General features: G+C 42.6%; 1 protein-coding gene across 2 annotated transcripts in view; it reads right to left on the reverse strand.

Moving 5' to 3' along the window:
- Positions 1-27,263, reverse strand: part of pkd1a (polycystic kidney disease 1a) — a 55,966-nt gene that overhangs the window by 17,858 nt on the left and 10,845 nt on the right. For both annotated transcript variants that reach the window (XM_026302789.2, XM_026302788.2), the window contains exons 2-33: positions 26,438-26,509; positions 26,239-26,307; positions 25,300-25,359; positions 24,545-24,708; positions 23,897-24,147; positions 23,203-23,463; positions 22,943-23,111; positions 21,145-21,322; positions 18,766-18,980; positions 17,582-17,703; positions 17,332-17,482; positions 16,221-16,483; positions 15,542-15,910; positions 14,537-15,019; positions 14,305-14,436; positions 13,775-13,950; positions 13,012-13,142; positions 10,271-12,894; positions 9,358-9,555; positions 8,970-9,275; positions 8,452-8,840; positions 7,855-8,005; positions 5,888-6,040; positions 5,167-5,307; positions 4,174-4,495; positions 3,764-3,980; positions 3,128-3,287; positions 2,865-3,017; positions 1,568-1,712; positions 808-1,137; positions 581-669; positions 68-383 (exon numbers count right to left, since the gene is read on the reverse strand). In XM_026302789.2, coding sequence (XP_026158574.1) covers positions 68-383; positions 581-669; positions 808-1,137; positions 1,568-1,712; positions 2,865-3,017; positions 3,128-3,287; positions 3,764-3,980; positions 4,174-4,495; positions 5,167-5,307; positions 5,888-6,040; positions 7,855-8,005; positions 8,452-8,840; positions 8,970-9,275; positions 9,358-9,555; positions 10,271-12,894; positions 13,012-13,142; positions 13,775-13,950; positions 14,305-14,436; positions 14,537-15,019; positions 15,542-15,910; positions 16,221-16,483; positions 17,332-17,482; positions 17,582-17,703; positions 18,766-18,980; positions 21,145-21,322; positions 22,943-23,111; positions 23,203-23,463; positions 23,897-24,147; positions 24,545-24,708; positions 25,300-25,359; positions 26,239-26,307; positions 26,438-26,509 — 8,960 coding nt within the window. The remainder of the gene's footprint in view (positions 1-67; positions 384-580; positions 670-807; positions 1,138-1,567; positions 1,713-2,864; positions 3,018-3,127; positions 3,288-3,763; positions 3,981-4,173; positions 4,496-5,166; positions 5,308-5,887; positions 6,041-7,854; positions 8,006-8,451; positions 8,841-8,969; positions 9,276-9,357; positions 9,556-10,270; positions 12,895-13,011; positions 13,143-13,774; positions 13,951-14,304; positions 14,437-14,536; positions 15,020-15,541; positions 15,911-16,220; positions 16,484-17,331; positions 17,483-17,581; positions 17,704-18,765; positions 18,981-21,144; positions 21,323-22,942; positions 23,112-23,202; positions 23,464-23,896; positions 24,148-24,544; positions 24,709-25,299; positions 25,360-26,238; positions 26,308-26,437; positions 26,510-27,263) is intronic.

Here is a 27,263-nt window from a genome sequence, read left to right on the forward strand (position 1 = left end):
ACTATTCCTGTTGTTGTGTCCAACCCCCTATATAACCAGTGTGCATGTGGTGAACACCAGAACTCACCCTTCAGAGTAGTGAAGTTGAGCTGTACAAACAGCCCTGCCTGTCTGTTAGTGTTTCCCGTGCTGACCCTGACAATCACAGAGTCACAGTGACTGATATTAACGGCTCCAGCTGTGGGGACCCGTCCAGTGCCAGAACGCTCAGCACCCAGTTCTCCACTACTGCCATTGTTAATGGCAACAGTGATAGCTAGACTATCATCCAGTCCTGAGATTGGGATCTGGGTGCCATTTTCAGTGCGAAACTCCATGGATGCCACCTCAGTAGACACGGTGTAGTTGGCCACGTAGTTGAAGGGAAAGGGGTTTGACTCCACCTGGAGACGAAAGGGAGAGAGAGAAAACCATGAGATGAAGCGTGGAGAAAACAAGATGTGATAGAAACTGATGGTAAACCAAAAAAGGAAAAGACAAAACAAAGGCACTTCAAGTTAATGGAGAATTTGCTGAAGAAAAATTTTGGCACCAACTCTGACAAGTTCTTTCCATCATTTGAGATGTTTTCTGATGTTACCTGAAATAGCAGCTGCATGATGCTGTTCCCTGCAGCAGCTCGGCCAAGACTCTTGTTAAAAGCGTGGGGTATGGAGAACCGCTGGCACTCTGGAAACAGAGGGAGACAGGAAAGGAAGAGAAACGGAAACAGAAAGAAAACAGAAGAAAAATATTTTAGTTCTTCACAATCCTGTTTATTGTGCATGAACTTTCATCAGCCAATGTACGCCAAGTACAAATGTCCACCTGGGCTGTTGTTGCCATGGTAGCAGAGCAGGCTCTGGGGGTCTGCCAGTTTTCCTGTGGCTGCGATCTCAGTTCCTCTTAGCACAAGCGGCTCCTCATTGAGCACTCTGGCATGCATGAGGATCAGCATGAGGACTGAGGACAGGCTGTAAGCCTTCGCTGCCACACGCAGAGGGTGTGGTTCCAGTGAGGAGGGTGAGGGCTCTGACAGGGTGCCATCTTTACCAGAGGAGGAAGAGGAGGAGGTGAAGGAGGGTGATGGGGAGTCCACGTAGGCAGGCTGTAGGTAAGACTGGGAGGCTGACTGGCTGACCTGATGAATCAGATCACCTGGAGGGAGAGAGAAGATACAAGATAAGGAGAACAGCTAAGGAAGATAAGATGAGGAAAAGAAGAGGTTATTACGTTTCAGCTTGTTTTCTCCAATAAATATTACAAATTCTAGAAAGCAGATAATTTTTACATTTGAGCTCTTTTTGTAGTTGCACTTTTGCCACATTACACATACTTCAGTTCTTTGTTTCACTTCAACACTAGTGAAATAAACCCATCCTTTAACAGCAGCTACTACAAACCCCCTGCTGTACATCCATTGTTTCTTATGGTCTCCCTCTGTAGACCAAGTACATGATCCAGTTATAGGCAACAGCAGTGAGGAAGGACTACCCTCCTCTTAGCAATAAACATACATGCTTTCATTCAGATTTTGAGCCCAGCACTGTTCTGAAAGATGGAAACACTCCTGCCCTTTCTTTCTTACCCATGATGTTCAGGATGTTGTCACCTATCTCAGTCGGAGTGACGGTGCCCTGCTTGGTGTCATTTTGCAAAATCTCCAGCATGGACTCCAGCTTGTTCAGAGTGCTGTTCTGGCATTCCTCACAGATGAACTCTCGACTCACCGCCTGAAAAACACACATACAATAACAAGAAGACACACAAATGGTTGTTATCTTTCCTTTAAGCTGTCAGGATCCATTTCTCTGGACTTCCTGTTATTTTATTTTGAAGGATCCTGACAGGAACTGGTTTTTGATTATTTCAGTTTCTTTATGTTGACCTAATTAGTTGATTATTTTCACCTGTTTCTTGTTTTGTGCCCGGTCTTTATATACCTTGGTTGTTTCTTGTTTTAGTTGCCGGGTTGTCTGTTATGTATTCTTTTGAGTGCTGCCAAGACAGTGTTTTGAGTGGACTACCTTTTGTTCTCCCAGAGTTAAGTATTTTGTCTCTTTTGGTCTTTGTTAGTTTTCTGGTCCTTTTCCCATGTCCTCTGTTCATGTGTCTTAGTCTCGTTTCATGTTTTATGCCCTTGTTGTTTCCATGCCTTGATTCCCCGTATTCATGCTCTCGTTTCCCGTGTGTCTGGTGCGTCTCCTTAAATGTGTGTGACCCAGACCCTTCATGCCCTGTTACCCTTGTGTCCATGTTCCTGCTCCCTGTGTAGTCTGATGCGTCTCCCCAGTTGTGTGTGACCCAGACTACCTCATGTTGTAATTCCCTTAATGTGTTCATGTTTCTTGTGTGGTCTGGTGCGTCTCCCAAGGTGTGTGTGTGACCCAGATCCCTTCATGCTTGATCCCCTGTCCACGTTCATGTTTCCTGTGTGGTCTGGTGCGTCTCCCAAGGTGTGTGTGTGACCCAGACCTTCATGCCCCGACCCCGTCTCTCATGTTCAAGCGTTTGTGTGTGATCTGGTGCGTCTCCCTAATTGTGTGTGTGTGACCCAGACCTTCATGCCCTGACTCCCCGTCTCTCATGTTCAAGTGTCTGTGTGATCTGGTGCGTCTCCCAAGTGTGTGTGACCCAGACTCCTCCGGCCTTGTTCCCTCGTGTCCTTGTCCTATGTTCATGTTTTGTCCTTGCTACCCTGCCTAGACCTATCCCCTTTTGCCTTGAGTTTTGTTCTTGTTTTTCCTAGTCCTGTTAATAAAGTCTTGTGTTGAACATTAGGTACCAGTGTGGGCGCTTCCTTGGTCCAAAATTTATAATAGTTCCCCCAGTCCTGACATAAGCATTTGTTTGTTTCCATATGCCCTCCCTCTCAGCTTGCTCACCGTGCACTGTGCCAAAGCAGCAGACGTCTGTTGAATGTCGTTGACAGTGGTCAGGTCCAGAGCCGTCAGGGCTCTGGTGATGTTGCTGCGGACTCTGACTCGATAGCCACGCTCATGTCGGGACACCCGTGCTGAGCTCCTGGTCTGCTCGTACTGAAAGGAAGTAAATACAAGTGCATGTATGTTTCATGTAGATGATGACTGGAGACTGGACAGATAGTAATGATGCATTAATTGATGTTGTGCGATTAAACTTCACATACCTCATTTAAGACTGTGATAAGAACCAGTGATAACTCTCTGACCCTCTGAGAGTCTCCCTGCTCCAGCAGCTTTTTGAGTTTGCTGTCTGTCAGCTCAGACAGCCAATGGGGAAGGCTGCTGTACTCAGGGGGCGGGTCTGGCAGCACAACTTCAATGGACCTGGACACAAACAAAACAATAAATATTGCCTTTGTAACTATGCAATACTGTGAACTTTAGGACTATAATGTGGCTACTGCTGCATAGAAGACATTTGAAACCAAAAGACTCTGGTGAACAAGACGTTTTAATGACTTAACATTGTAAGCATGCCACCAGCTGACATTAACAATTAGCTCAATGCATCACTGTGCCAAAGTACAAGGCCTTTCATTAGCTTGTTTCTGTCTTCTACGGGCTCTTTCTCCATTGCTACTTACAATAACATTATAGCTTTAAAATTTCTGACATACCTGCACAATAACATTAGACCAGAACACAATAGGTGAGACATAATACTGTACATTTCTTCTTATGTTTCCTTCTTCACGGCAGCTACTGCTAAATCCTACAATATATTAGCAATTGATCTAAGCCAGGCTATTTAATTGGCCCCACTGTTGCCTGCACTAAACAGTAAAGTCGAATGTAGATACTTGTTGAGTGCGGTGATGGCAGCTCCTTGGTGGTCTTCCACTGTGATGGACACGGCTACACGATGTAGGGCTGAGCTGAAGCCTGGGGGCAGGAAGGCCGAGTGCTCTGGACTGCTGCCTTTGTACACACAGAAGTCCTCACAGTAGTCCTCCCTGCAGCGAGTTACCAGCAGACTGTAGAGCAACGGTGTCTCTGAGATTCCCAGATCACTGTAACCTAGAAAAAGACAAAAAGAACAAATGACAGAAGAAGACGTTGATGACACTGATATTGTATGTGATGAGTGGGAAAAATTTGGTAATGAGAGTGGACAGTTATAAAAATGGAAACAAAGGCAGAGAAAGACGTCAAACCAACCAAATTTTGATTTAGACGTGTGAAATCAAGATCAGACTTTCCTTCCTCCTACCTGAGCAGTTAAAGTGTACCCTGTCCAGCAACGTGCGTATCCTCCATCCTTCACTGTCTCCATCCCCGTACTCCATCCCTGCCTCCCCTCCACATCTCAGGTGACACTCCCCACCGGCTGGGGGCATATTGTGGTGAAGCGTCATGGAGGCGGCACCTTCACCGTCCAAACTGCGATCAGTCACGTGCAGAGTGAAGATATAGGAGTCTCCGTTGCGCAGGACGCCCTGCCGCAACACTAGGTTCATGCTGTCATTTCCTGTAGTGGTGGTGGTGGAATCCAGGACCAGATTCTCGTTCTGCAGCGTCATGGCACTCCAGCGCTTAAAGACAGAAAGAAAGATTTGAGTGACACAAGCCACATAACCAGTCTAAAAACGTTCTTTAGAGGTAGGCACAACTTCATGTTTCTTCTTACATCACAGGGCATTTGGCAGATTTAGGAAATATATGTATTTGCTTTCTCATCAATGAGAAGCAGGTAAATCATTAACTTTTGTCTGGATTACACAGAAGCATAAAGTATCAGAAGCCTCTGATGTTCGATATACATGTGAGTCTGACATATGGAAAGTGTGCACAACTAAATATGACCCTTGTACAGTCTGACAACTAAAGTACAGTGTAAAAGCTTACAGTGCAGTCAGCTGGTATGTGCAATTTGAGGCCCAGTGTTTCAAAAACCATTTTGTCTTTTAAATTGTTTCCCTGTGCTAGTAAGGACAAAACATATTCTCTCTGGATCCAGTTGTAGAATGACTTCATTCTCACACCCACACACTACTGCCGCATCACAAACCCCAGGGAAACTCTGAATACGGGAGAGATGAGGGGAGGTGGAACAGGAGATGGAGAAGTAGGAAAGTGATCTGGAAATCTTGACTTCACTTCTTATTTCTGCGGTACACTGACCTCATTTTGCTGAGAAACAAAGAGTCAGTTTAGTTGGGTTGTATGCCTGTGTGGGTCTGCCTGTTTGTGCATGTGTGTTTACCCCTTGGTGAATTCCCTGACAGTTGGTGCAGGTTCCTCTGAGGTAGACAAACGAGTTGTGGCTGACCTCATAGATGGACTGGGCCTTACATGACACACACTCCAGATATACCATGGGAATGTGCCCACTCTGGACCAACACCTGTCATACACACAAATACATAAACCGTTAAATGTGCAGAGAGGATGCCTCACTACTGATCAGAAAGCCAGTAACACACTTCCCAACAATTTTGCCTTTTGTTGTTTTATCTTATGTTATATTCATCTCATCAAAGATAGCAAAGGGTCAAGAAACAAGAGATATTTGTTATTATTCTTATTTTTATTCTTATTATTCTTACTGTTTATTGGTGAACATCTATCAATATACATTCAAGAATGACCAAACAGAAGCTGAAAATACTGAACATCCCCTTCTGTGGGATCAGTAACTTATTACTACAATAACACTCAAGTAGCCAAAACAACCAAACACTCCTTAAACAATGTCTTCCACTGTGTTCTGCCATGAACATTTTTTTCCACTGTTTCGTTTCAGCAATGGTTACCCAATATTACACTCAAAAAAATGTTAGAGAAGAGTAAAAACTATAGTCAAATTTATGTAGCAGATTTCTATCCCATTTATCATTTTGTCACCTATCGGAGAGATCCCAGACACTCAGAGTGGGAGCTGTTGGTTCGAAGTGTGTGTATATTGTATTCTTGTGTGCACTTACAGTCTGTGTGGTGGACTCTGGTGCCATGCCGTCTTTGCTGATGGTCAGTTTGAAAGTATATTCAACACCAGCCTCCAGCTCAGAGCCGGAGATTCCCAGCACCGGACCGCTGGAGCCCAGGCCGAAGTTTAGACTGGAGCAGTGCTCTGGACCCTGCAAACAAAGTGGGCAGAAGTAAAACAGACAATAATTGCAGCAGCGTTTATGATATGAAACCATTATGTTTTACAAAAAATGAGAATAAGCACTGATCTTCAGAGAAAATAATGTCTATATTGTGTTCATTTCTTAGTTATAGTCATACCGTGATACAGTTTAACTGTAATGCTTCTCATGATAAATGTAGTTTTGCAAATAAAGATCTGTGTACCTACTGTGGCATTTAGTATTTGTCCTTTCAATACCTGTTTTTAAAATTCTTAAAGCTGTGTATAGTCATAAAGTTAAAACTGTCAAAATGCCTTGCAAGGATCTGTATTTCTTTCAACCAACATTACTGTCTTCTTGACTACAGTGTATCTGTATTCCAGATCAGGACAGTCTAGGACAACCATGTTTTTGTCGGCTCTTTCTCTCCTTTCAAGCTTAGTGCTCCTTTGTTCACTTTATCAGCAGCTCTTCACAGCTGTGTGTGTCTGTCAGTGTGTGTGATCTGTGCATGTTATTCGCATGCAAGTGTATAATTGTCACGTTGGGGCGCAAAGCACCAGCTGTAGAATGCCAAGTTTATCTCTAAACAGTTATGTAATCCTTTAAATGTCTTCTTAAATGCACAGTGGTTGCATGCATGCACATGCACATGCGCACACACATACACACACAGACAGACAGTCACTCTGTCCTGCTGCTAGACACACCCATCCCATTGGGCCTTATTTTGTGGTCTTTTGCTACACAGGCAGAATGTGCTTCCACTCAGCCAAGGAAGCAGTGAGTGTGGATAATGCAAAATGATGAAGTTTGATGAGTTATACACACAGAGCCATATTTGTACAGTTACTGTATGTTTATGAGGACACTCAATGACATAATGCATTCCCTGGCCTATTACCTTAATCATAACCATCACAACTAAATGTCTAACCCCAACCCTGATCCTAACCTAAACCAAGTGTTAACCTTCAAATAGCCTTTTAAAGGTGTGTCAGAAGTGAGGACTGGCCAAAATATCCTCACAATAATGCCATGCAGCTTGAACAACTGAGCTCCTCGCCTCTTCACATCAAGGCTGCCAAACTTCTCTGAAGGCAGCTAACAGTACTCGAACCAGATGACTCTTACATAATTTGGCCACAGTATCCTTTGCAGAATCAAATCCATCCTCCAAACTCTTTCTTATAAATTCACCATTAAAAGGTCTGAGAGTGGTGTTTGGCTTTACAATTCACTTTTATTCCTATTCTACTCGAGCCAAATGTTGAGAAAACAGAGAGAGAGAGACAGACAATCTTATCTAACCACAGAAGCAAAAACAGAACAGCTGTATTCTTCCATATATGCAGAAAGACTATTTTCTACTACTTTCATCTACCATTCACTATTCTGCTAGGTGTAGACAAAAAAAACAAAACAAAACAAAAAAAACACGTTAATTTATGTAATAGTTTTTTTAGCGAGTAATATAATCTATGTGTCAATAGATGCTGCCTAAAGAAAAACTTCAATAGCTGATCCATGTAAATAAAATATTTTTATATGAGAATAGAAAACAGTATTAGTGGCCACATTTTTCACTAAGCATTGAATCAAAAATAATTTGTCCTACATGCACATCTCAAGAACAAACCAGAACAAAACAATGCACACTCCTACTGAGAGCCTGAACATATAATTAAGTATAGTGACATGTGATAGGAAAACAAAGTTAAGTCAAACTTTAACACAACTGGCTGAGCCTTTACATTGCTTTAACACAAAGGCCAACCTATTATACCTCAGGTATAATAGAGCAGGTATAAGCAGCTTACCTTTGATGTACTTTGACACTCCCAGTGGTAGTGGAGTAGTGACTGGCTCTCTGGGTCCATGTTAGGGTCATAGGACTGTTCAGCACTGAGTTGCAGGTCCTGAGTCCTCGACCACACCCGGAAGGTGCCCCCTTCTATAATGGGCATCAGTCTGACAAGGGAAAAGGTTTTTAAGATGAAGTGGTGCAATTTTAAAAGTTAACCCACATTATTTATCAACTTATTGTTCTACAGATCAACAAGGTTAGGTTAGACTTATGCTTTTGTAAAGATATATTTAAAAGTCTGAACTGAAATGTTATCATTTAGTCATATTCTGACAATCCAATTTGGGACATATGGAGTAAAAACCACAGAAATGGACTATTCTGTAGAGTGGATGGTTTAATACTTTTCTTTTTACAGCCATAAAACTTGGTCACTATTAGAATCCATCACAAAAGGCATGAATTCAAAGTGACAACAACTGCAAAGTTAAATTTTGTGTAGGTCATTGCGTTAAGCTCACTCTGCATGCACTATCAGAAGTGATTCAGACACTACAAATCACTGGATGTAAGGATGTAATCTACAGCTCTACAGTGTTTGGCTACTGACCTGGCAGCCATGACACTCAGTTGCAGAGATGCAGTCTTAGTTAGGGGCACACCATCATATGACAGATTAAATACCAAGCTGTAGTTCCCTGCTGCCAGAGCCATCTTAGGTAATGACAGCTGCAGCCGCCGCACATCCACTTCCAGGCGAATCCGATGGCTTTTATGATTATCATAGGAAGGTGTTGACACAATCTCCCAGAGGTACTGAGCTTTGTAGCGTACACAGCCTTTTAGGTCCACAGTGGCCTCCACCAAAGTGGGCTGGTAACGCCAGATGGCCAGGCGTGGTGCTTGAATCACCTGCACCTCTGGTTCCTCACACTCTAATACACTGATGTTTACCTCCACCTGGGCCAAAACTGAGCTCACCAAGTTACTACAGTTCACCTAGGATGAAGAAAACAAAATGGTGAAATCATAAATTTGCCTTCACACACAATATCTGTCAGATTAATATATTTAGTGTTTAGGATTAACAAACAGATATTTGAGCAACATTAAATAATGAAAACATACTTTGACCATGTAGTGTCCTGGGTGTCTGTACTTATAATCCACAGTTGTGATGTTGGAGTGAACTGTATTAGAACCATCACCAAAGTCCCATAAGCACTCCAGAGAATTAGATTTGGGTACGACAGAGGCCGTCAGGGTCACCAACTTATTGATGAAAGTTTCTGATGGTTCAGCACCCAGGATGGCAGACTTCAGGAGGTTCTGTACCAGGATCTGCTTGGTGATGTTTTGAGTATGCAGGAGATTGAAGGCCTTCAGGTAGATGGTTAATAAACCTGCTTCGTCTGGTGTGTAGAATATCTGAGGCTGCAGAGATATATCACCATTTCACCGTTTGCTATATTATAAAGCCAAATTATATAAATGCAAAATATTTAAATGATCTGACCTCTGTGCGCATATGTGATGTCGCGGTGTGGTGTTGCAGATCAAAGGTCCACAGGAAAGTAACAGGTTTTCCTGCCAGGATACTGGCAACAAAGGACCTCTTCACACCTACAGGGATCGCTGCAGAGCACCCCAGGATCGTAAGTCCACGCACTGCTTCCATCACCTCAACCTGGAGGTGCCGCCTCTTGGAACTCACCTGGATTGTCACATTGCAATATATTTAAATATAATTACAACATTATTTTGATTAAAGGTTCAATGTATAATATTTAGAGTGATCTATTAGAAGAAATGGAGCATAGTACTCATAAATATGTTGTCATTAGTGTGTAATCAGCAGAAAATTCCAACTTTGACATTTAAAAAAAAAAAAAAAATCAACCCCGGTTCCTTTTTTTTAAAAAAATGTGTAAGGAAGTGATGACCTGGTTTATCAACAGACTGGGTGCAGGTGCATGGTGGTCCTTTTTAATACTACCACCAGAGACACTAAAGTCTGAAATTTTCAGCAGTCGGGTCAAATAACTTGATATATAGATAAATAATGGATCACAACAATGTGCTCAGTATTAGGACAACACCATGTACATATTTAAATACTACACAAGCTCTAACCATTTCAAGGTCTCTCTGTGAGAAGCAGTGTGCAGACAAAGAGTCCCTGACAAGGATGCCATGGGGTTGCTACTATCTATGCCAAAAAAGGTATCACTGGATTGTTAGCATAAATGTGTCAGGCAGATAACAAACCTTGTTTTGGTGTATGTGCAGGCTGTCAAAAGTAGAAAATGATTTTTCATTGCTAAATGCAAAAAGCTGCATGGTATACATGCTATACATGACCAGCTAAAGTATCTACAGTCTATTGCAATAAGCTCTTTTAATCTCTTATCCTTCCCTTCTGACTTTACCTGGTTGTGAGCAGTGAGGTTCACCATGTAGGTATCCACCCTGCTGAATGTGTGAACATAGGTTTGGTTGGGCTGAGGTGTAACAGTGGCATCTCCACTAATACTGAGGATCAGACGAACATCCGAGCCTGCAGCCATTGAAATGGTAAACTCCACATTTTCATCAACTCCTGCGATCTTTTTACTTGCCCTTAGCTCCAAGCCCTGAATCTTGTCCTGAACAAAGAACTCCCTGGAAACCACTTGCCCACTGACATCATTGGTGGCATTTAGAGTAACAGTGGCTGACTTTGGCTCCTGGAAAATCACATTAGTTTTCTTTCCTGTTTCTGTTCTTCCTTCCAGCAGCCATGTCCACATCACATCGGTTCCTGTCAGTACCTCCCCCTGGAGCGAGATGCTGGCGCCAGTTGCCACATAATTCTGCTCTGTCACATTGGTGGCTGTGAACCTTAGCCCTGAGATGACTTCCTGGACACTGACAATCTCTGACACAACCTCTGAGCTAACTTCATTGAAGACCTCCACAGTCACCAGCTTTTGGCCAGGACTGATGAAGTTGAGCGTCTTCCAAGGCTTGTTCCACTGCAGAATATTCCCTGCTACAGACCAGTGGTACTGCAGGTTTGAGCCCTCCTTAGTCGAAACTGTCAGGTTAGTTGAAGCATTGACTGCAATTGGGTTGTTGCTGATCTGCAGGTGCAGCCCTCTGGCTGGTTCCAGAAAGTGGATGGTTCTGTTGATGAACAACTGGCCAAGAAGGTTGGTGGCTCTGAGATAGATGTCACATGAACCCGGTGTAGAGAAATTCACCTCCACAGTCTTCCCACTTATGTTGAAGCTTGAGCTGATGGGGTCTGACTCTCTGATGAGGTTCCAGGTAAATGTCATGTTGGTTCCTTCCTTCAATCCTGCTTGAAGGTGGAGAACACGATTTGTAGCAAAACAGCAACTGGTCAATCCGACACCTCCACCTCCTCCAATCTCCCCCTCTGCTAAGATCTGCAGCCCCTCCAGCTCACGTTGAACAAACAAGAAGATGCTCGCTTGAGATGTCCCTATGTCATTCTCCGCTGTCACAATGATGTTGAAAGTGCCAACAGAGCGGAACGTGTAGAACATAGTGTGCGTCCCTGGGATTGAGGTGCAGCGATCACACAAGATCCAAGAGAACCTGACACCATCTCCGTCTTCCATATGTGCGTCAAAGTGGACGGAGGCATTTAGAGGGACATTTACCAAACTGGCATTGACAGTTAATCCACGGATCGGTGCAAGGACAGCAACAGGTAAAGTAGTGTGATTCCTGCTTACGGTGTTGGCTGCTGTCAGTGTGATGATGTAGTTTCCTGAGCAGTTGTATGTATGGACAGCATTCTGGCCTGTGAGCACATTCCCATCTCCAAAGTTCCAGGTGTAAGTGACATTGGAGGCCAAGGACAAAGTGGAGAAAGTGTACGGTGCTTTAAGTGTCAGGTTGTTGTACTTAGTGCCATTATGTTGAATAATAATTGGCCCTATAGGCATCAGAACATCGATCATGACACTAGTGTTACTAGTGGATATGTTGTTGAAGACAGTCACTGTCACGATGTAATGACCTGGGTTTTTATATGTTGTCATTGTGTTCCCAGAGCCACGGATGAGCACAAGGGCTTCCTCTCTACCAAAGTCCCACTCATAGCTGTAGTTAAACTCTGGCTCAGCTCTGGCCTGGAACTGTATCTCCTCCCCAACAACATAGTGTGATTTCTCAAGGGCAAGGCTGATGTTGGTCAAAGCTGGCTGTACACACACCCAGTTGAAGAAGTTGGCCTTGGTGGCCTCGTTGGCTCCGCTGGAAAGAAGCAGCGAGAGGTGGTAGCTACCACTTTCCCAGTAGGTGTGTGAGACTCTGGGGTTGCCATGCTCCGTCTCATTTGGTCTACCGTCCCCAAAACTCCATTCATAAATGTGAGCTGATTCGTTACCAGAAACCCAGGCTTTAAAGTTGACAGGGGTCTGCTCCTGGACACACCCAGATGGCTCCATTCTTATTACTTGGAAAACAAACACCTGCACAGGCAGGATTGTCCAGCCAGAGCTCACAGCATTCGCAGCAGTCAGGTTTACTGTGTAGTTGCCATCTTTGATGTAGTTGTGTGACACCTGAGGTTCAGATGTAGTGTAGATGGTCCCATCACCCATCGAGAACGTCCATGTGATGTTATTACCTGAAGCAAGGTGTGCCCGCACCGTAGTAGGAGTGTGAAGCTCTGTGGGAGAGGAGCTTTCAGCTGTCAGATCTTCAATCTCTTCATATACAAACAGCTTAGTGCAATTCTCTGTAGAACTGATTGTGTTGTTTACCACAACACAGACATTAAAAATGCCACTTTGTGCACAGGTATGCGCCACACGACGACCTTTCATCGGGGCAGAACCATCTCCAAAGTGCCAGTCATAGTGAATGCCATATGGTGAGGGCAGAGGATGAGCCTCAAAATCGGCTGATTTGCCAGTGAGGAGAAGGTGCGGCTCTGTTTGTATATCAACACGAGTGAGGATGCTGTAGACGCTCATGTTAATACTCTGACTGATGTTTTCATAACGGTTGGACACTGACACTAACGCTGTGTATATTCCTGTATGGAAAGAAGGAAGAAAGGGAGAACAAGGAGGCAGAATTAGCTGTATGTGTGTATACTGCTGCTCTTCTTGTCAAGACTGAATGCTTGACAGTGTGATGGGTTAGGGGTTACCTGGCTGAGAGTAGATATAGGTGACACTGTGGCTTAGCAAAACCTGATTCAGGGACTCAGGGCAGAGGAGGATGGGGGAGTATGGAGGCTTGTACTCAAACTCCTTATATCCTCCATCACCAAAAGACCATCTGCAGCATAACAGAGACAATGTGTAACCATTAAAATATAGCTGTTAGATGAATAGCTGTACTGATAACAATTCCTTCTACACACACACCACTGGAAAGTGGGAATCTTCTCTGACGAGGCAACGGAGGGTTTGGACGAAGAGAAGTGGAAACTCAAAACTTAGGAAGCCTTTCAGGACCAAGAATGGTGAGAGTGGAGGGAAATTAAGTGAAAGAGTGTGCCACAGTTGAGAGGGTGGGAATGTGAAACGGAGAGGGCGGAAAAAGAGTAAAGAGAAAGAGTGAAAGAAAGAGAAAAAAAGAACAGGGGAAACAGCCGAGCAGAAGGGAAAATTCTTGTCAGCAATCTGCTCTAACCACATGGTTATAAATCCAAGGCCCTGCATGGTATGACTGCTGCGGTGCTATTATGGCACACAGAAAGACAAAAACAGAGAAAAGACCAAAGAGAAAGACAGAGAGACAGATAAAGAGAAAGAAAGGAGCAAACACTAACACATGTATTATTTTTTCTCTGCCTCAACAATAAAAGAGTAGATGTGACACAGAGTATTGACAGAGGAATTTTTTATGTTAGTTTCTGTTTTAAACACATCACAAAAGGTATGGATGTATCAATCATGTGTTCATACCTGAAGGTGGCAGCGACAGACATGTCCACGAGCACAGACGTGGTGAGAGTCTGAGTGGAGCCCTGAGGGACCACATCAGGCACGCCCTTCACTGTGAGATTGGCCATGGGCTGCAGCCGGTCCACAGTCACGTTGAAATGCTCTTTGAGGGCGCTGACATGGTTTATGGCTGTTACCTAGAAGAGACACCACAGAGCTGTTAGGAAGTTGGAGTTACACATCACTTTTAAGGTAGTGTTGCACAGTCCAAGTATTTCTATATATATATGGTGTATCCTATAAAAATGTCTGAACTCCAATGCTGACAACTTTCAGACTGTTCCATATTTTCCACATGTTGATTGTTGATTTTTTTTAAAAACTGACAATTACTAATGTCAAACCTCCCAGTTAAATCTGTCCAAACCAATTTTCTGACCCTTTGTGAATACCCCAACAAAAAGTTAAATATTCCGGTAAGAGTGACAATAGAAAACACAAGAGAAAAGGTTTGGCAGTGTACCAGGTTGGAACATGTGGCAAAAACTCACTGTGAGTTTGTAGATGGCAGCGTGCTGATAGATGACATTGAGAACAGTATTGTAATAGGTGAAGTAGGGCTTGTCATCCACTGTCCATTTAAATGTGGGACTGGAGCCTTCGAGGACTGACGCTGTGTAGCTCTAATACACACACCAACATTTAGATATTTATTTGAAACTTGATTTAAAAAAAAGTGCATCAATATTTAATGTGAACTCTCAGGCACTGTAACACACTCACCACCACTGACTCCATCAGCACTCTTTGTGCAGGGTGTGGCTGCACCACAAGTCCTCTAAGCGGTTCTTCCAGACGGACAACCACAACCAGGCTGGCCTCCGTCACATTATTATGGGCCTCCAGCTCCACCTGCACTGGACTCTTCTGCTCCTCCTCTGACAGGTTCAGTTCCAGCACCGCATACACACTAGGCTCTGAGGTATCGACCCCGGTTCCTGAGTTTGGCCCTGGGCGACATAGTGCTGGGCTGGCCGAAAACTCTGACGGACATTCAGGATGGAAGGTCACACTGCGATTACTGTCGCGTTGAGATACCCTTGTTAGATAGCGAGACTGGACACGGAGCAACAGCCGGGTGTCATTGGGCTGCAGGTAAATGGTGCTGTTCTGTGAAATGGGATGGAGGATTGTCAGGCCCAGAGGAGGCACCACCCGTAGAGGACATGATGCTGAGGCTGGGTATGATGTCTCAGTAGAAGTTACCTGAAATTGATCAAATTCAAATGTCATTTCATTTATTAGTGAAATAAAGCAGAACTAACTGCATAAAAAAGCAATAGAGGCATGTAATGGGTACTAATTAATGGGTTTCAGTATATGGGATACTGAAAATGTATTAAATTAAAATAAAATTAAACTAAATTAAGGGAAAAATGTATTGGTCCAGGCCCTGTGATGGACTGGTGACCTGTCCAGGGTGTACCCCTGCCTTTCACCCAAAGAGAGCTGGGATAGGCTCCATCAGGTCCCTGGGACCCTAGTTAGGAATAAGTGTGAATAGATAATGAATGGAGGTATGTATTGTTCCATTGAGCCGATATCCGATTGCCAGAGACAAATATTAACTTTCATTACATTTACTGGCATCTCTGGCAACACGTTAACCACAAAAAGAATTGCTTTATCTAATTTATAGTTTGTATAGGTTTTTCATTCTTATGTGGCCTCCTTCTGCGTTCTGAAATCAGATGCATGCTGGGATATGATACAGCTTTGATGTGTTACCAGCAGGGTGTAGAGTCCAGGCTGGGGTAATCCAGCAGACAGCTGTGTTCCCTGAAGCTGGATCTCACTGTGTCCCACATAAAGCACTCTGATGGGGCAAACTACTTCCTCCAGCCAGCCTCCTTCACCATCCTCCACCAGCGCCTTGACGTCAAGTTCCGGGTCAGGCAGAGAGTCTGCTGAGCTATCTGTTGATTTTCTGGTGTTGTCGAACGAAAACCACTCTGACTGGTTGAGAGCTAAAACTGGTTGTCGCCACAGTGAATGTGGAGAAGTCTGGCAGTGCAGCAGGGAGGCAGGACCAGCATCATGTTGCAGGGCGATGACATCACCACGGGAAACCAGGAGGTCCTCCAATTGTTCTTGTATCTGGCAGAAACAAGGATCATATTATATTAAAATTAAAATACAGATTATGGAAGTATTTCTGCACATTGCCCACTGAAAAATAAATAACAAAATAAGCGTATTCTGTATTAAATCAAAACATCAAAACTTGATTTCCCTCTTGAAACGAAATGGCAGGCACTGCCGAACAGCTGCAATCCCTTAACGTTTTTATCCCAACTGGCTGTAAACACCCTTGAAGCTGGTAGTCATCAACTACTTCTGAACTTTGTGCACTTTACAGCTACAAAAAAACACTAAAAAAAAAAAAAAAAGAAAAAGATCCTCTCACCAGTATGTGTGCAGCTGGACCTGCTGATAGAGTAAAGACTACTTCGGTCTGTAAGGTGTATCTAGGCCTCAGCACTCCGGGGGGCAGGTGGTGACCTTGGATGCAGTTGGGACATGAAGATGGTTGGCATACACTCGAGAGGGGCAGGCATCGGTGCTGGAAGGGACACCATTGTTCTAGTCGGGGGCAAGGGGATGGATCACCACTTCTGGTGTCATTGGGGACACAAACAGCCACTGCAGCGCACACTGGACCTCCACAACCTGAGACATAAGATTGTATATTGTTTTAATTGTTTATTTTTAAGTTTGAACTACTTTGATTATTGGATCAATGCAGAGCGGCAATTTTATTGTAACAAGAGGAGCGGGTTTGATCCCTACCTCCTTACTTTTTTAATATGTATTCAAACTATTTTATAAACATGGAAAATCTGAATCTAAAAGGAACCAAATTACAATAAACACACACATCTCTCCGAAACAAAGCAAAAAGTGTGCAGATATAAAACGTTAATGTGAAAGATGGGTGTGCTGTGGGTGTAATTATAGTGGGGACATAAGTAGTGCGCGAGACTGACAGTCTCTGCATGGGGTACATCAACCCTGCTTTCTGTGTAATTAATAGAGTTATCTCATTATCTCTGACATCTCTTCTCCTGTCGCTGTATTCACAAATTCCAAATCAGATAAAGCCTGTGTGTCTTTACTAAGCTGCTCGCCTCTGTAGATTTGCATTTCTCACACCTTTTCGTGTTCCTTGCTGCTGTGCCTTAGTAGAGATGCACAACAAACAAAGCATCTGAATATTTTGTTCCTGCCACTGCAGTGCTGCAGGTGTGTTTCCTGTGTCTGGATGAGGACATAAGGGAGGTCATCTTGACTCTCCTGTTTTGCCGTTCTGTCTCCATTCAAACTTGTCTTTCACATTCACCCATCTAACAACTAGAGACAGGGCAGGTCAGTGTGTGTGTATATATTTTTGTCCAACTGGAGGTGTGGATGCAGGTGTTGTTTTTTAACACCAGGAATGTGCAGACGGTTTTTACGTTCCAAATATTTTATAGTGTCTGTTAACAGAGTGTGTTTTTGTGCTTCAGTGTGTGACTCACTTGGTAGCAGCAGGTGCAGGCCGGGATAATGACAGTGAGGTCTGTAGGTCTGGAATCGAATGTGGATTTCTGAATTGCGCTCCCGAGTGACAAACTCTAGTGAGGACAGACGGCCTGGCTGAACGAAGCTCAGAGCTGGGAATAACAGCATCTGAGTGAGGGGGAAAAAGGGAAAAATGAGAACCTGACAAAATATGGTTTGATGAGAACAGTACAATAATTAAATAAACAAGCTGAGATTCCTCCTCACCTCTATGCCACTGCTGGGAGGTTGTGGAGTAGTGAGAGTAGTGGATGGGGCATAGTGCAAAGGATTATGAGAGGGAAACACAGCCAGGCCCACCATGTAGATCCCTGCATCTGGAACACGCACTGTAAAGGCGTAAACAGAATGATGTCATGGTAAGGAAAGAGGAGAGAGGACTGAAGGACTTAAAAAAAGGGGAGAGAAAGGCAATGGTGAAGCAACTGTCCACACAGTAACAGATTCTTTTGACAGAAAGAGAGAGAGGAAGAGCAAAACACACATATAATGGATTTCAGTTCAGTTTTGAAGGCCATTTTAGAGTGCTACGCTCAACTAAAACTAATGCAGTCTAAGACAGCGGTCCTGCAATAAATCCTCCCTTGATGAAAAGTGTTGTAATCAACTCTATTATCATTCTGGAAGATGTAGTTTGTGCTGCTATTGAAATGTACTGCATTATATTGTTATTTAGCTTAGTCTCACTGATAAAAATAACCAGACTCACTAACATTATGTTGGACACTTAACACCTAGCTGTGGTAAACACTTTGCATTTAGACAAATGAAATAGCAGCAATTTTGCTGCAGCAATCAAAGGTGGTCCAGTCAGTCCAAGTCTATGAACACTAAAGTAGAAATATTTCCAAGCCTTAGGTAACAAAGCTATTACCTTTACCAAACAGAGTTGTTTCTTATCCTCCCTGACCACCTAGTCTGAAACTGTGATTCCATTCATAAAGAGAAACAAATCCTTATCAACAACCACGTATTAAATTATGGAGGTGCTTTACCATATCTTTCTAATGTTACTACAACGCTGAAAATGATAAAAGATATTCTCTAGATGCTTTTATTACAAGGAGCAATTTGTATCAAAGCCCAATGTTCTCCAGTTATAAACGGTGCTTCAGAGAGCCCATCTTGTCCTTGTGATTAGTTATGCAGGAGGCTGCTTGCTTTTCATTTCAGCACTTATTCGTGCCACAACTTTGTTAAAAAAACTAAGTTGCTAAACTAAAACTAAGCATAGATGTGAAGAAGCTTAAAATTCTCTGCTCTTCAGCTCAAAAAACCAAGGTAAAGGATCTTGTATTTACATCAAATCTGTGCCTCAGTTTTTATTTTCCTTCTCTCGATACACGTTTTTAGACTGCTTCACGTGTGTATCTGTCATGTATTAGGCCTACCTTGAGGGCTGTACTGGCAGACATATGCCCGCTTGGCACTGCATAGATGTGAACTGGTCTGACTGCGCTGATCGAGGGACACACACACATTTCCACGGGATATCGAGGAACGCGGTGGTGGACCCTCCTCTCCTTCTTGTGCCTCTGAGCCATTTATCCAGCGCAGCTTGCCTGGAGAGTCGACGTCACTTAAGCCCAGCCATACACCTCGCTCCCTAGGGCAGGAATGGACAGGTAGCATAGATAAGTAGAGTGCCTACTGGTCATTCAAGTGTGTGGTTGTTGGCTCCATCGCTCCCTCTGTCTTCTGTCGGCAGCTGGGCTGGTCATCCCCATCTTCAATGTTAACTCAGAGAGATCCCACCATTAACTGGGTACAGTAAATTAAATGTACCTTTCTCACACACACACACACACACACACACACACACACACACGATACAGTATTTTGGATCAAATATCAGATTTTCAATCAAATATCAAGACTTAATTTAATGTTTTTCATCTGTTTGTCAGGTGAATACCGCCCTGAGGAATGAAAGAGGAGCACTTGGCTGCATGTCTGCAAATACTGATAAATGGACTAACACCAGAAGCATTTCCATATGCGCAGGTGTCTTCTTTGCAAAATCTAGGAAGATTAAGTGCTCTGACAAACAGTGCCATATTTGTGTACCAAAGAATGTTTCGTTCTCAAGTTTTTATTCCTCTTACTCGTCACATATGTGTAGATGGAGGGGAGGGTTAGTAGGATGCATCTGTAAAAATATGAAATTAATCGAAATATTGAATAAATCAAAATATTGTGTGAAAGGTCACGTGATTGTTGTTTGTTGTAGCTGACAGGTGATGTATAGTATATTTCAGACCTGTGGGAGACACTGGAAACTGTACTATTTGTGCAATGCAAGGGTCAGATGGAAAAGATGGAAAAATGTCCTTTTCACACATGTCCATGTTAACATGACTGTAGTCAGACAAGGAAACTTGATATAAGACATCCAGACTTGAATCGATGTGCGTCTCAAGAAGTAACACTGAGATCAATGAATTATGAGGGCGCTTGAATTCAACAATCAATAACTGCAGGGTACCGAGAATGAAAATGGGCTTTGATTGAACCCTAGTGGGATGTTAGATATTCAGTGTGTCCCTGTGATTACAACAGATAAAATGAATTTTCACTCTATGAGTCCACTAATGGACTGCACATTTTCCCCCAGCTTCCATTTTTCTTTCCGTCATACAGTGGTAACTGAAAACAAAATGGTCGTCCTTCTAACACACACACACACACATCAAAAAAAAAAAAAAAAAAAAAAAAAGGTCATCTTTGACTCATGATGATCTAAAGGCAGATGGGAGTTGTTTTATAACATATCGGAAAATTCACCTGGATGAAAATTTTCTTCTTTGTCTTGTTTTCTTTATTTTTGGTGAGACTTTTTCACGCTGGCTGACTACTCACATCTGTAAAAATCACAATCTCAAAAAGCTGAAGGTTAAAAAGTGGACAGGGAACAAGAAAAAGGATCTTTGTGTCAAAAAACAAGGTCTGATATAAAAAAGGTTTTTCCTTATATAAATGAGGGGGTGGAGGAACAGAGAGGAGGAGGGAGCTACAACAGGTTTTTTTCTTCTCTCATCTGCTTCAATCTATGAGGGCAGGGCCTCTACCCTCACATTAAAATGCACGCACGCACACACGCCCGCGCGCACGCACACACAAACACACACGCACGCACGCACACACGCACCACGCACACACACACACACACACACACACACACACACACACACACACCATGAACTGTGGACTCCTTCTCCAAGGGTGTTAAAGTTACAACGCAGCTGTGCTTTTACAGATGTATTTTTTGCGACCTTCTCCGACCTAAACACCAAACACTGGAGGCCTCCAGATCAGCACAAGGCCAGAAACTTTTCCATTGTTCCAAAGCCAAATAGACGGTGATATATGATTGTTACAGAGACATACGGTACACAGAGCAAAGTAGTATTACTGCGTTTGTGGAAAGAGATGGTTTACTGTACCATTTTTGCAACTAAGCCTGATGTCAAAATCTGTTTGTATCTGAATAGAAACTGTAGTATGTGGGTGAAAAAAAACAGCAATTTCAGTATCTTTATGCAGGTAGAGATTAAATAATAATAGAGAAGATGTAATAGATGACAAAAATTAAGGACAAAAACCAGCAGCGATGACACTATATCTAACAAATTTCTGAAGGGCCTGTTCTCTTCCACTGACAGAATAGAAATATTGACCTACTGTCTCACTTTGAGGAAGATCACAGATTAGGAAAAAACTGAGACTATATACACAGTATTATTAAAAACACACAGACAGAAAACACTCACTGGGTGACTTTAAGTGCTAGTAGGTTACGCAGCGCATCACTCCTCACGACTGCCAGATCCCCACCACGGTCTGAACATTGTTGTCGAGCATCAGTCCAGCTTAACTCGTCAGGAACAATTTGGAAACAGCATGACGACTCCGCGTGGTACACACCGTCTTTTGGACAGTGAGGGGAGGCTGGTGGGAGACAGAAACATTCACATTATTTCCTAGATCGTTTGCACTGTCACTTACAACATCATGCACAGTCATTATCACACTGCTGAAACAGTATTCAAAACATTTGACTTCAAGTCTGGTGTATGTTCATGAAAAGGGAACAAAAGTACATAAACTGAAGCACAAAGAAGTAGCAAAGGTACTGAACTTTAAGGATACACTGATTTCATATATTAATACTGACTATTTGTTATTTATGATGTCATTTTCTTCTAGGAATTCTTCTGTCTGTGCATCCATTTCTGCTAAAATCCTGATAAAGGCATACGTAATGTTGATGGATATGTGTGAAAAATCGTCAAGATGTTAGTGTCAGGTCTGCTGATGCGTGTCTACAGCACTGTTCTCGTTTTTAATAAAAACGAGAACAGTGGTTTGTCTCAGCTTCTTAAGGCTGAGCCAAAGAAAATATGTTGATAAGTGTTAAAAAGTAAAAGAAGAGTAAAAACTTTAAAAAGCACTGAATAGACTGTGGCCTTACTCACACGCCAGGTACACAAGGACACACTCACACACTATCGACTTAAGACACACAGAAAGAACTTTTTCCTCTAGTGCATCACAATAGCTTCCCAGACTCTCACCTTGTACTGTCTTTTTATCACAAATGAGATTTAGAGCAAGCACCTTCATTGGAGAAAAGAGTTTTAACAACAGGTCCTGTGTGTGTGTTGGGGGTGGGTTAATCAACGATTGGGAATGACACACAGGTTATTAGGAAAAAGTAGAAGACCTTAGGAGATCTGGTAAGACGATGGAGAGAGAGTCTTTCTTCTAAAGCAAAGTTACTTAGCAGAGGCCAGCCTCACAATATCTCAAAAAAACAAGCTGGTGAACACATTGAATAAAAGCAGAAGATTCAAATCCTAAAAATCAAATGATGGAGCAAATCTCAATAGACTCTCATGTCAGCTGAAAAAGGTACATGAAGGAAAGGAAGGCTGTCTGGAGATCAGTCCAGAGGGAGACCAGTGAACTGTTTCCCTATCTGTGTGTGTGTGTGTGTGTGTGTGTGTGTGTGTGTGTGTGTGTGTGCGTGCGTGCGTGCGTGCGTGCGTGCGTGCGAAAAGGGAGATACAGCATATTCTGTAACTGAGACTCTGGCCAACTCCGACCATTTAGAAGAAGCTGAGTTTTTCAGAATGTAGAAAAACAGCTGCTGTAAGTTTGAACTTACAGCAGCTGTAATTGACATATTCTTCAAGAATCACTTGACTAAATATACTATAATTTGAAAGGTACTGCTTGTAGTGATGAACCCACAGATAATCATCACCTGTCACTACATAATGTCATAATGCACATAATGCCTCACAGCTACCATATAAACAACTGTTTTCTCTGAAACACACTAAAACCACCTGTTCGCTACCTGCTATGCACCGAAAGTCAGAGAATACAAAGTTAAGACTAAGTGGCTGCTGATTACAAAAACTGTTGCCATGCTAATTCATTCTTTCATCATGCTAATTCATTCTTTCATCATGCTAATTCATTCTTTCATCATGCTAATTCATTCACTCATCCATCATGTTAGTGTCATTGCCTGCTCAGAGCCTGAGTGTTGGTGTATCGTACCTTTGGCTATCTGGACACCATCCCTTGTGATCTTCCAGTCCACATCAACACCAACACCGCCCCAGCTGACAAGTGTAAACTCCAGGCTCTTATTGACCACTGCAAGAGTTGGACAGTGCAGCTCCAGTTTAGGAGGAAGTGTCACGTCTACCCCTCCCCGTGTAGAGACCTTGACACACGTAGGTATAGAACAAAACATTAAAGTCACCGGTAGATTACCAAAACTGTATAAATGGTTTGCAGTGTAAAATGATTCTTGCCTCCTTGTGTCCAGCCCAGGCTATCAGAGTGACTGTATAATGCCCCGGAAGTCCATATTTGTGAGTTGTTGTGGTCACCCCTGTCCCAGTAGTGTTGACCCGTGTTGAAAGGTCACCAAAGTCCCAGGATAGCATCACTGGAGCAACAGAGGAGGCAGCAGAGAAACTGATGCGGTCATGAACACTTTGCAGTGGGAGAGGCTTCAGTGAGACAGAGAAGTCCACCGCAAACACATCATGAGCCAGAGTCCACCCACATTCCTGTGAATTGAACGAAACCATGTGAGGAAGAGGTTTTTGTGCTAATATGCACAAGTATTTAAAAGTAAAATAAAAAATTTTTTTATGTTAATTGTTAAGATGTTTGTGGTTTCACTATTATTTTATGGATTTAAATAGAAATGTGGTTTTATGAACTGCTCCAAGTTAAAACAAATAAATCTCAATTTTTTTTAATTGTAGTCTTGAAAACTTCTCTTGAGTTGCTCTGTACAACAATCCTGCAGGAAACTGAATCTGACGATAGGGAAGTCTATAGAGGGATGTCCAGAAGGATGTGTTTATAAAAAAAAGAAATAAATCAAGAGAAGGAAGGTACAGTAGAGATCTCCATCAGAAGACACACTATACGCTTTAGACATTTGGCATCTTGCTGTACAGTGATGACTATCTGACCCTGCTGTGTGTTGAATACCTTCATGACATGGGGCTTTGTGCAGGCAGCTGAACACTGAGATTCACTGATGAAATTGGGCTCAGAGTTTGTGCTGCAGAGACACTCTTGCCTAGCCCCCAAGCCCCCATAGCGGTGGGATGCAGCAAAACACACACTGTTGCAATGTTCACGTGTGAAGTTTCCAGGTGTGGAGGAAGAGAAAATAACAAGCTCGCTTCGTCCCCCTCCTCCACTGCTGCTGTCCTCAAGACAAGCTGCATAGTTCAGACCTGAAGAAGAGAGAGGCTTTAAGGCACCAAACCAACTCTGTCCAGCAAGAGATAAAAAAACTTCAGTGATGAGTGGTTTATGTCTGAAGTTTCCATAACAAAGATAGTATAACGTGGTAAGACTATATTTGTTGTTTGTCATGGCAATTAAGTAGCTCACAAATGTTTAGCTGCTTAAGGCTTAAGTGTGTATCTCAGTGATGTCTTCCTGTGAGCTGAGCCTCTCATGAATCTGACTGTTGCTGCTGGAAATGGCTCACATCTTATTGGGATTGAGAGATAATTTAGGACAACAAAGTCCTCAACTCATTTTTTCTATGATGCACATTTTTGTGATTTTTTTTTTTTTTTTTTTTTTAGGAAAATGTTTAGGTGTTGGTGTGTCTTCATTTCGTACCACAGGTGAGCAGGCTGACATTGAGCAGAGGTTGGTGGCGGAGCTCAGGAGGGTGGCTGCAGAGCATGGCTTCTGGGCGTCGAACTCGCACCTCATTTTCCTGAAGCCAGCTGAGCAGCGGCAACAGCTTACAGTCACACTCAAAGGGGTTACTGCTCAGGTCACTGGAGAAGAGGAGGATGCAAAGGAAGTGACTGGATCAACAGCGAAACAAGAAAAAACTCACAGAAATAGGAGAATGAAGTACCACTGACGCCACTGGTAATAAACTGATGTCTGTGTGACGAAATACTAAAGCCGATGTTGGTAAATGGTGTTTGTAAAGATGTCTGGTTACATGATGCATCTTTATTTTGCCTGGGCTATTAATCTGATTATTACTGATATGTGTTGAGAATCCAAATTACCCTTTTAAGTATATATTGTACAGATTTAGGGGAGCTTGATAAACGGAAAATACATCCAGACAACAAGAGGGTGTTTAAATGAAGCGACAGAGATAGAAGCAAGAGACAAGAACAACAAGATTTTAAAATGTAACTTTCTCTGTCTATTAACAACTAGTCTGTTAGGCATCACTCAATTACAGACTGTGCACAAGAAAAACACTCATCTAAAGACCTGGTGGCAATAATTACTACTTACAATCTCCCACTCCAGTCGGAAATAGAGCTCCATTCATCTTATTGTATGTGTAGGTGTGTGTGTGTGTGTAAATAAATGGGAGAGAAAAATAACAAATTCAGATTACTTACATTTGAGTTAAATTGCATATTCTTTCTTCTATGGTGGTGATTTGGTTGCTGCTCAAATCACTGATGGAAACAACAGAGACAAATCATTGTTGGCATTTGAAAAAGAGCAACTTCCTTTTACTCCTTGTATACATTTAATTTGGCACCATTTTTATCATAGGATCAACGTGGTGAGCATTGTTACTGACCAAAAAACTCAAATACAATAATTGAGTCATTTAATTAACTAATATGTAAAACTTTTCACCTGTATTATTATGAAACTGGAAATACAGCTGTCACGCAAAATGACTAAAAGTGCTTAGTAACAGTTGGCATTCAGACTTTTGATGTTTTTACATTTGTTTGCCCTGTTTCCATCCTTCTGTCTTTTCTTTTTCTTTAGCTCTCTCTGTCTTATTTCACTCTTGATCTCCCTCTCTCTCCCCCCTCTATCCAGTAGGCTACATAATGGGGCCGTTGTGTGGTGGTTTTGGAAGGAACTGATGGAAACCACCAGAGTCCTCTCTCATCTCTCTCTCTCTCTCTCTCACACACACACACACACACACACACTTGCTTAAACGCCCATTCAATGGGTGGAAGAAATAAGGTAATGGAGGGAGGAAAGGAGACATGGTTAGATGGAGAGAGGGATAAAGGAGGTAGTGGGAGCCTGGAGCAGTAAGCTGTAATTGAACTTAATCGTGCTGTGATTGATGTGTGTGTGTGTGTACATGTGCACATATGTGCGTGCGCGTGTGTGTGTGAAGTATACACTGTGTATATTTTTTGTAAATGTTCTCTGGTCTAACTAGCTCACTCCTGGGATTTCTGCCTACTTAAATCCAGACTAAACCGAGCCTTTGCTCTCCTGTTTTCTTTTTAATCTTCCTCGTTCTTCGTTACTCTCAACCTTGGGTTTGCCAGGTTCTCATCTTCTCTAAACTTTGCACTCACAGGACTGAGAGTGGCCCACAGCAGAATACCCCTCGCGGGAGAACGCTGATCCTGTTCCCTTGTAGATACCTGAAAAATAAATAATATATAGATGTAAGACGCGAGATAGATAGATAGACAGGTAGACAGACGGACAGATAGTTATTGAAATTTTAACAGCAATTTTAACACACAAATACATTTTATTGCTGCTACTCACAGTTCTCGAAGGCTAGTGAGACGATCTAAGAGGCTGGTATCAAGGGAGGAGATGTGGTTCTTGGAAAGATCTCTGAGGAAACAAACCAACATATCCACATTTAAAATGCAAGTGAGAGACCCATGATTGCATCATCAGAAGTTACAAGTAATTTACCATGTAATGTGATCGGATAAGTGCTGGGAAATGAAATGTAAGTATAGCAAAGGAGTAAGAGGTGAAACATTTAGCTCATACAAACAGAGCTGGAGATAAACAAAACCAGACACAGTAAATGTGTACATGGATGTGCCAAAGAAACAATATTAGGCACACAACAATAGAGAATTTTCTGGGTAATGGTTTTTTTTGTTACAATACAACTGTTGTTGGTTAGAAGTGTCACATCACATAGTTTTTAAAATGTTTTAGACCAATAGTTCTAAATAAAATCTGCCAATAATTCTTTCAACACTTTTGTGTATAAAACCTCATTGCAAAAGTTGCAGAGCTGTGACATCTTGTTTAGCTTGAACCTAATGAATTTTGCCCAAAAATGTTTAGTTTACAAGCATACATAACAAAGAAGAGCCGGAAGTTCTCTCATTTAAGACGCTGAAATCAGAGAATATTTGGGATTGACTGACTACAAGAAAAGTGTCTGAAATGGTCCATCCACCCATACAGTATACCACTTAGTCCAATTCAGCGTCATGCAGGACTGGAGCCAATCCCAGCTGACATTCGGTGAGAGGCAGGGTCCACTCTGGACAGATCCCCAGTCTATCACAGGGTTGACACACAGAGACGGACAAACACTCACATTCACATTCAAACCTACAGGCAA

This window comes from Mastacembelus armatus, chromosome 1, assembly GCF_900324485.2.
Source record: "Mastacembelus armatus chromosome 1, fMasArm1.2, whole genome shotgun sequence".
In the NCBI taxonomy this organism is placed as follows: domain Eukaryota; kingdom Metazoa; phylum Chordata; class Actinopteri; order Synbranchiformes; family Mastacembelidae; genus Mastacembelus; species Mastacembelus armatus.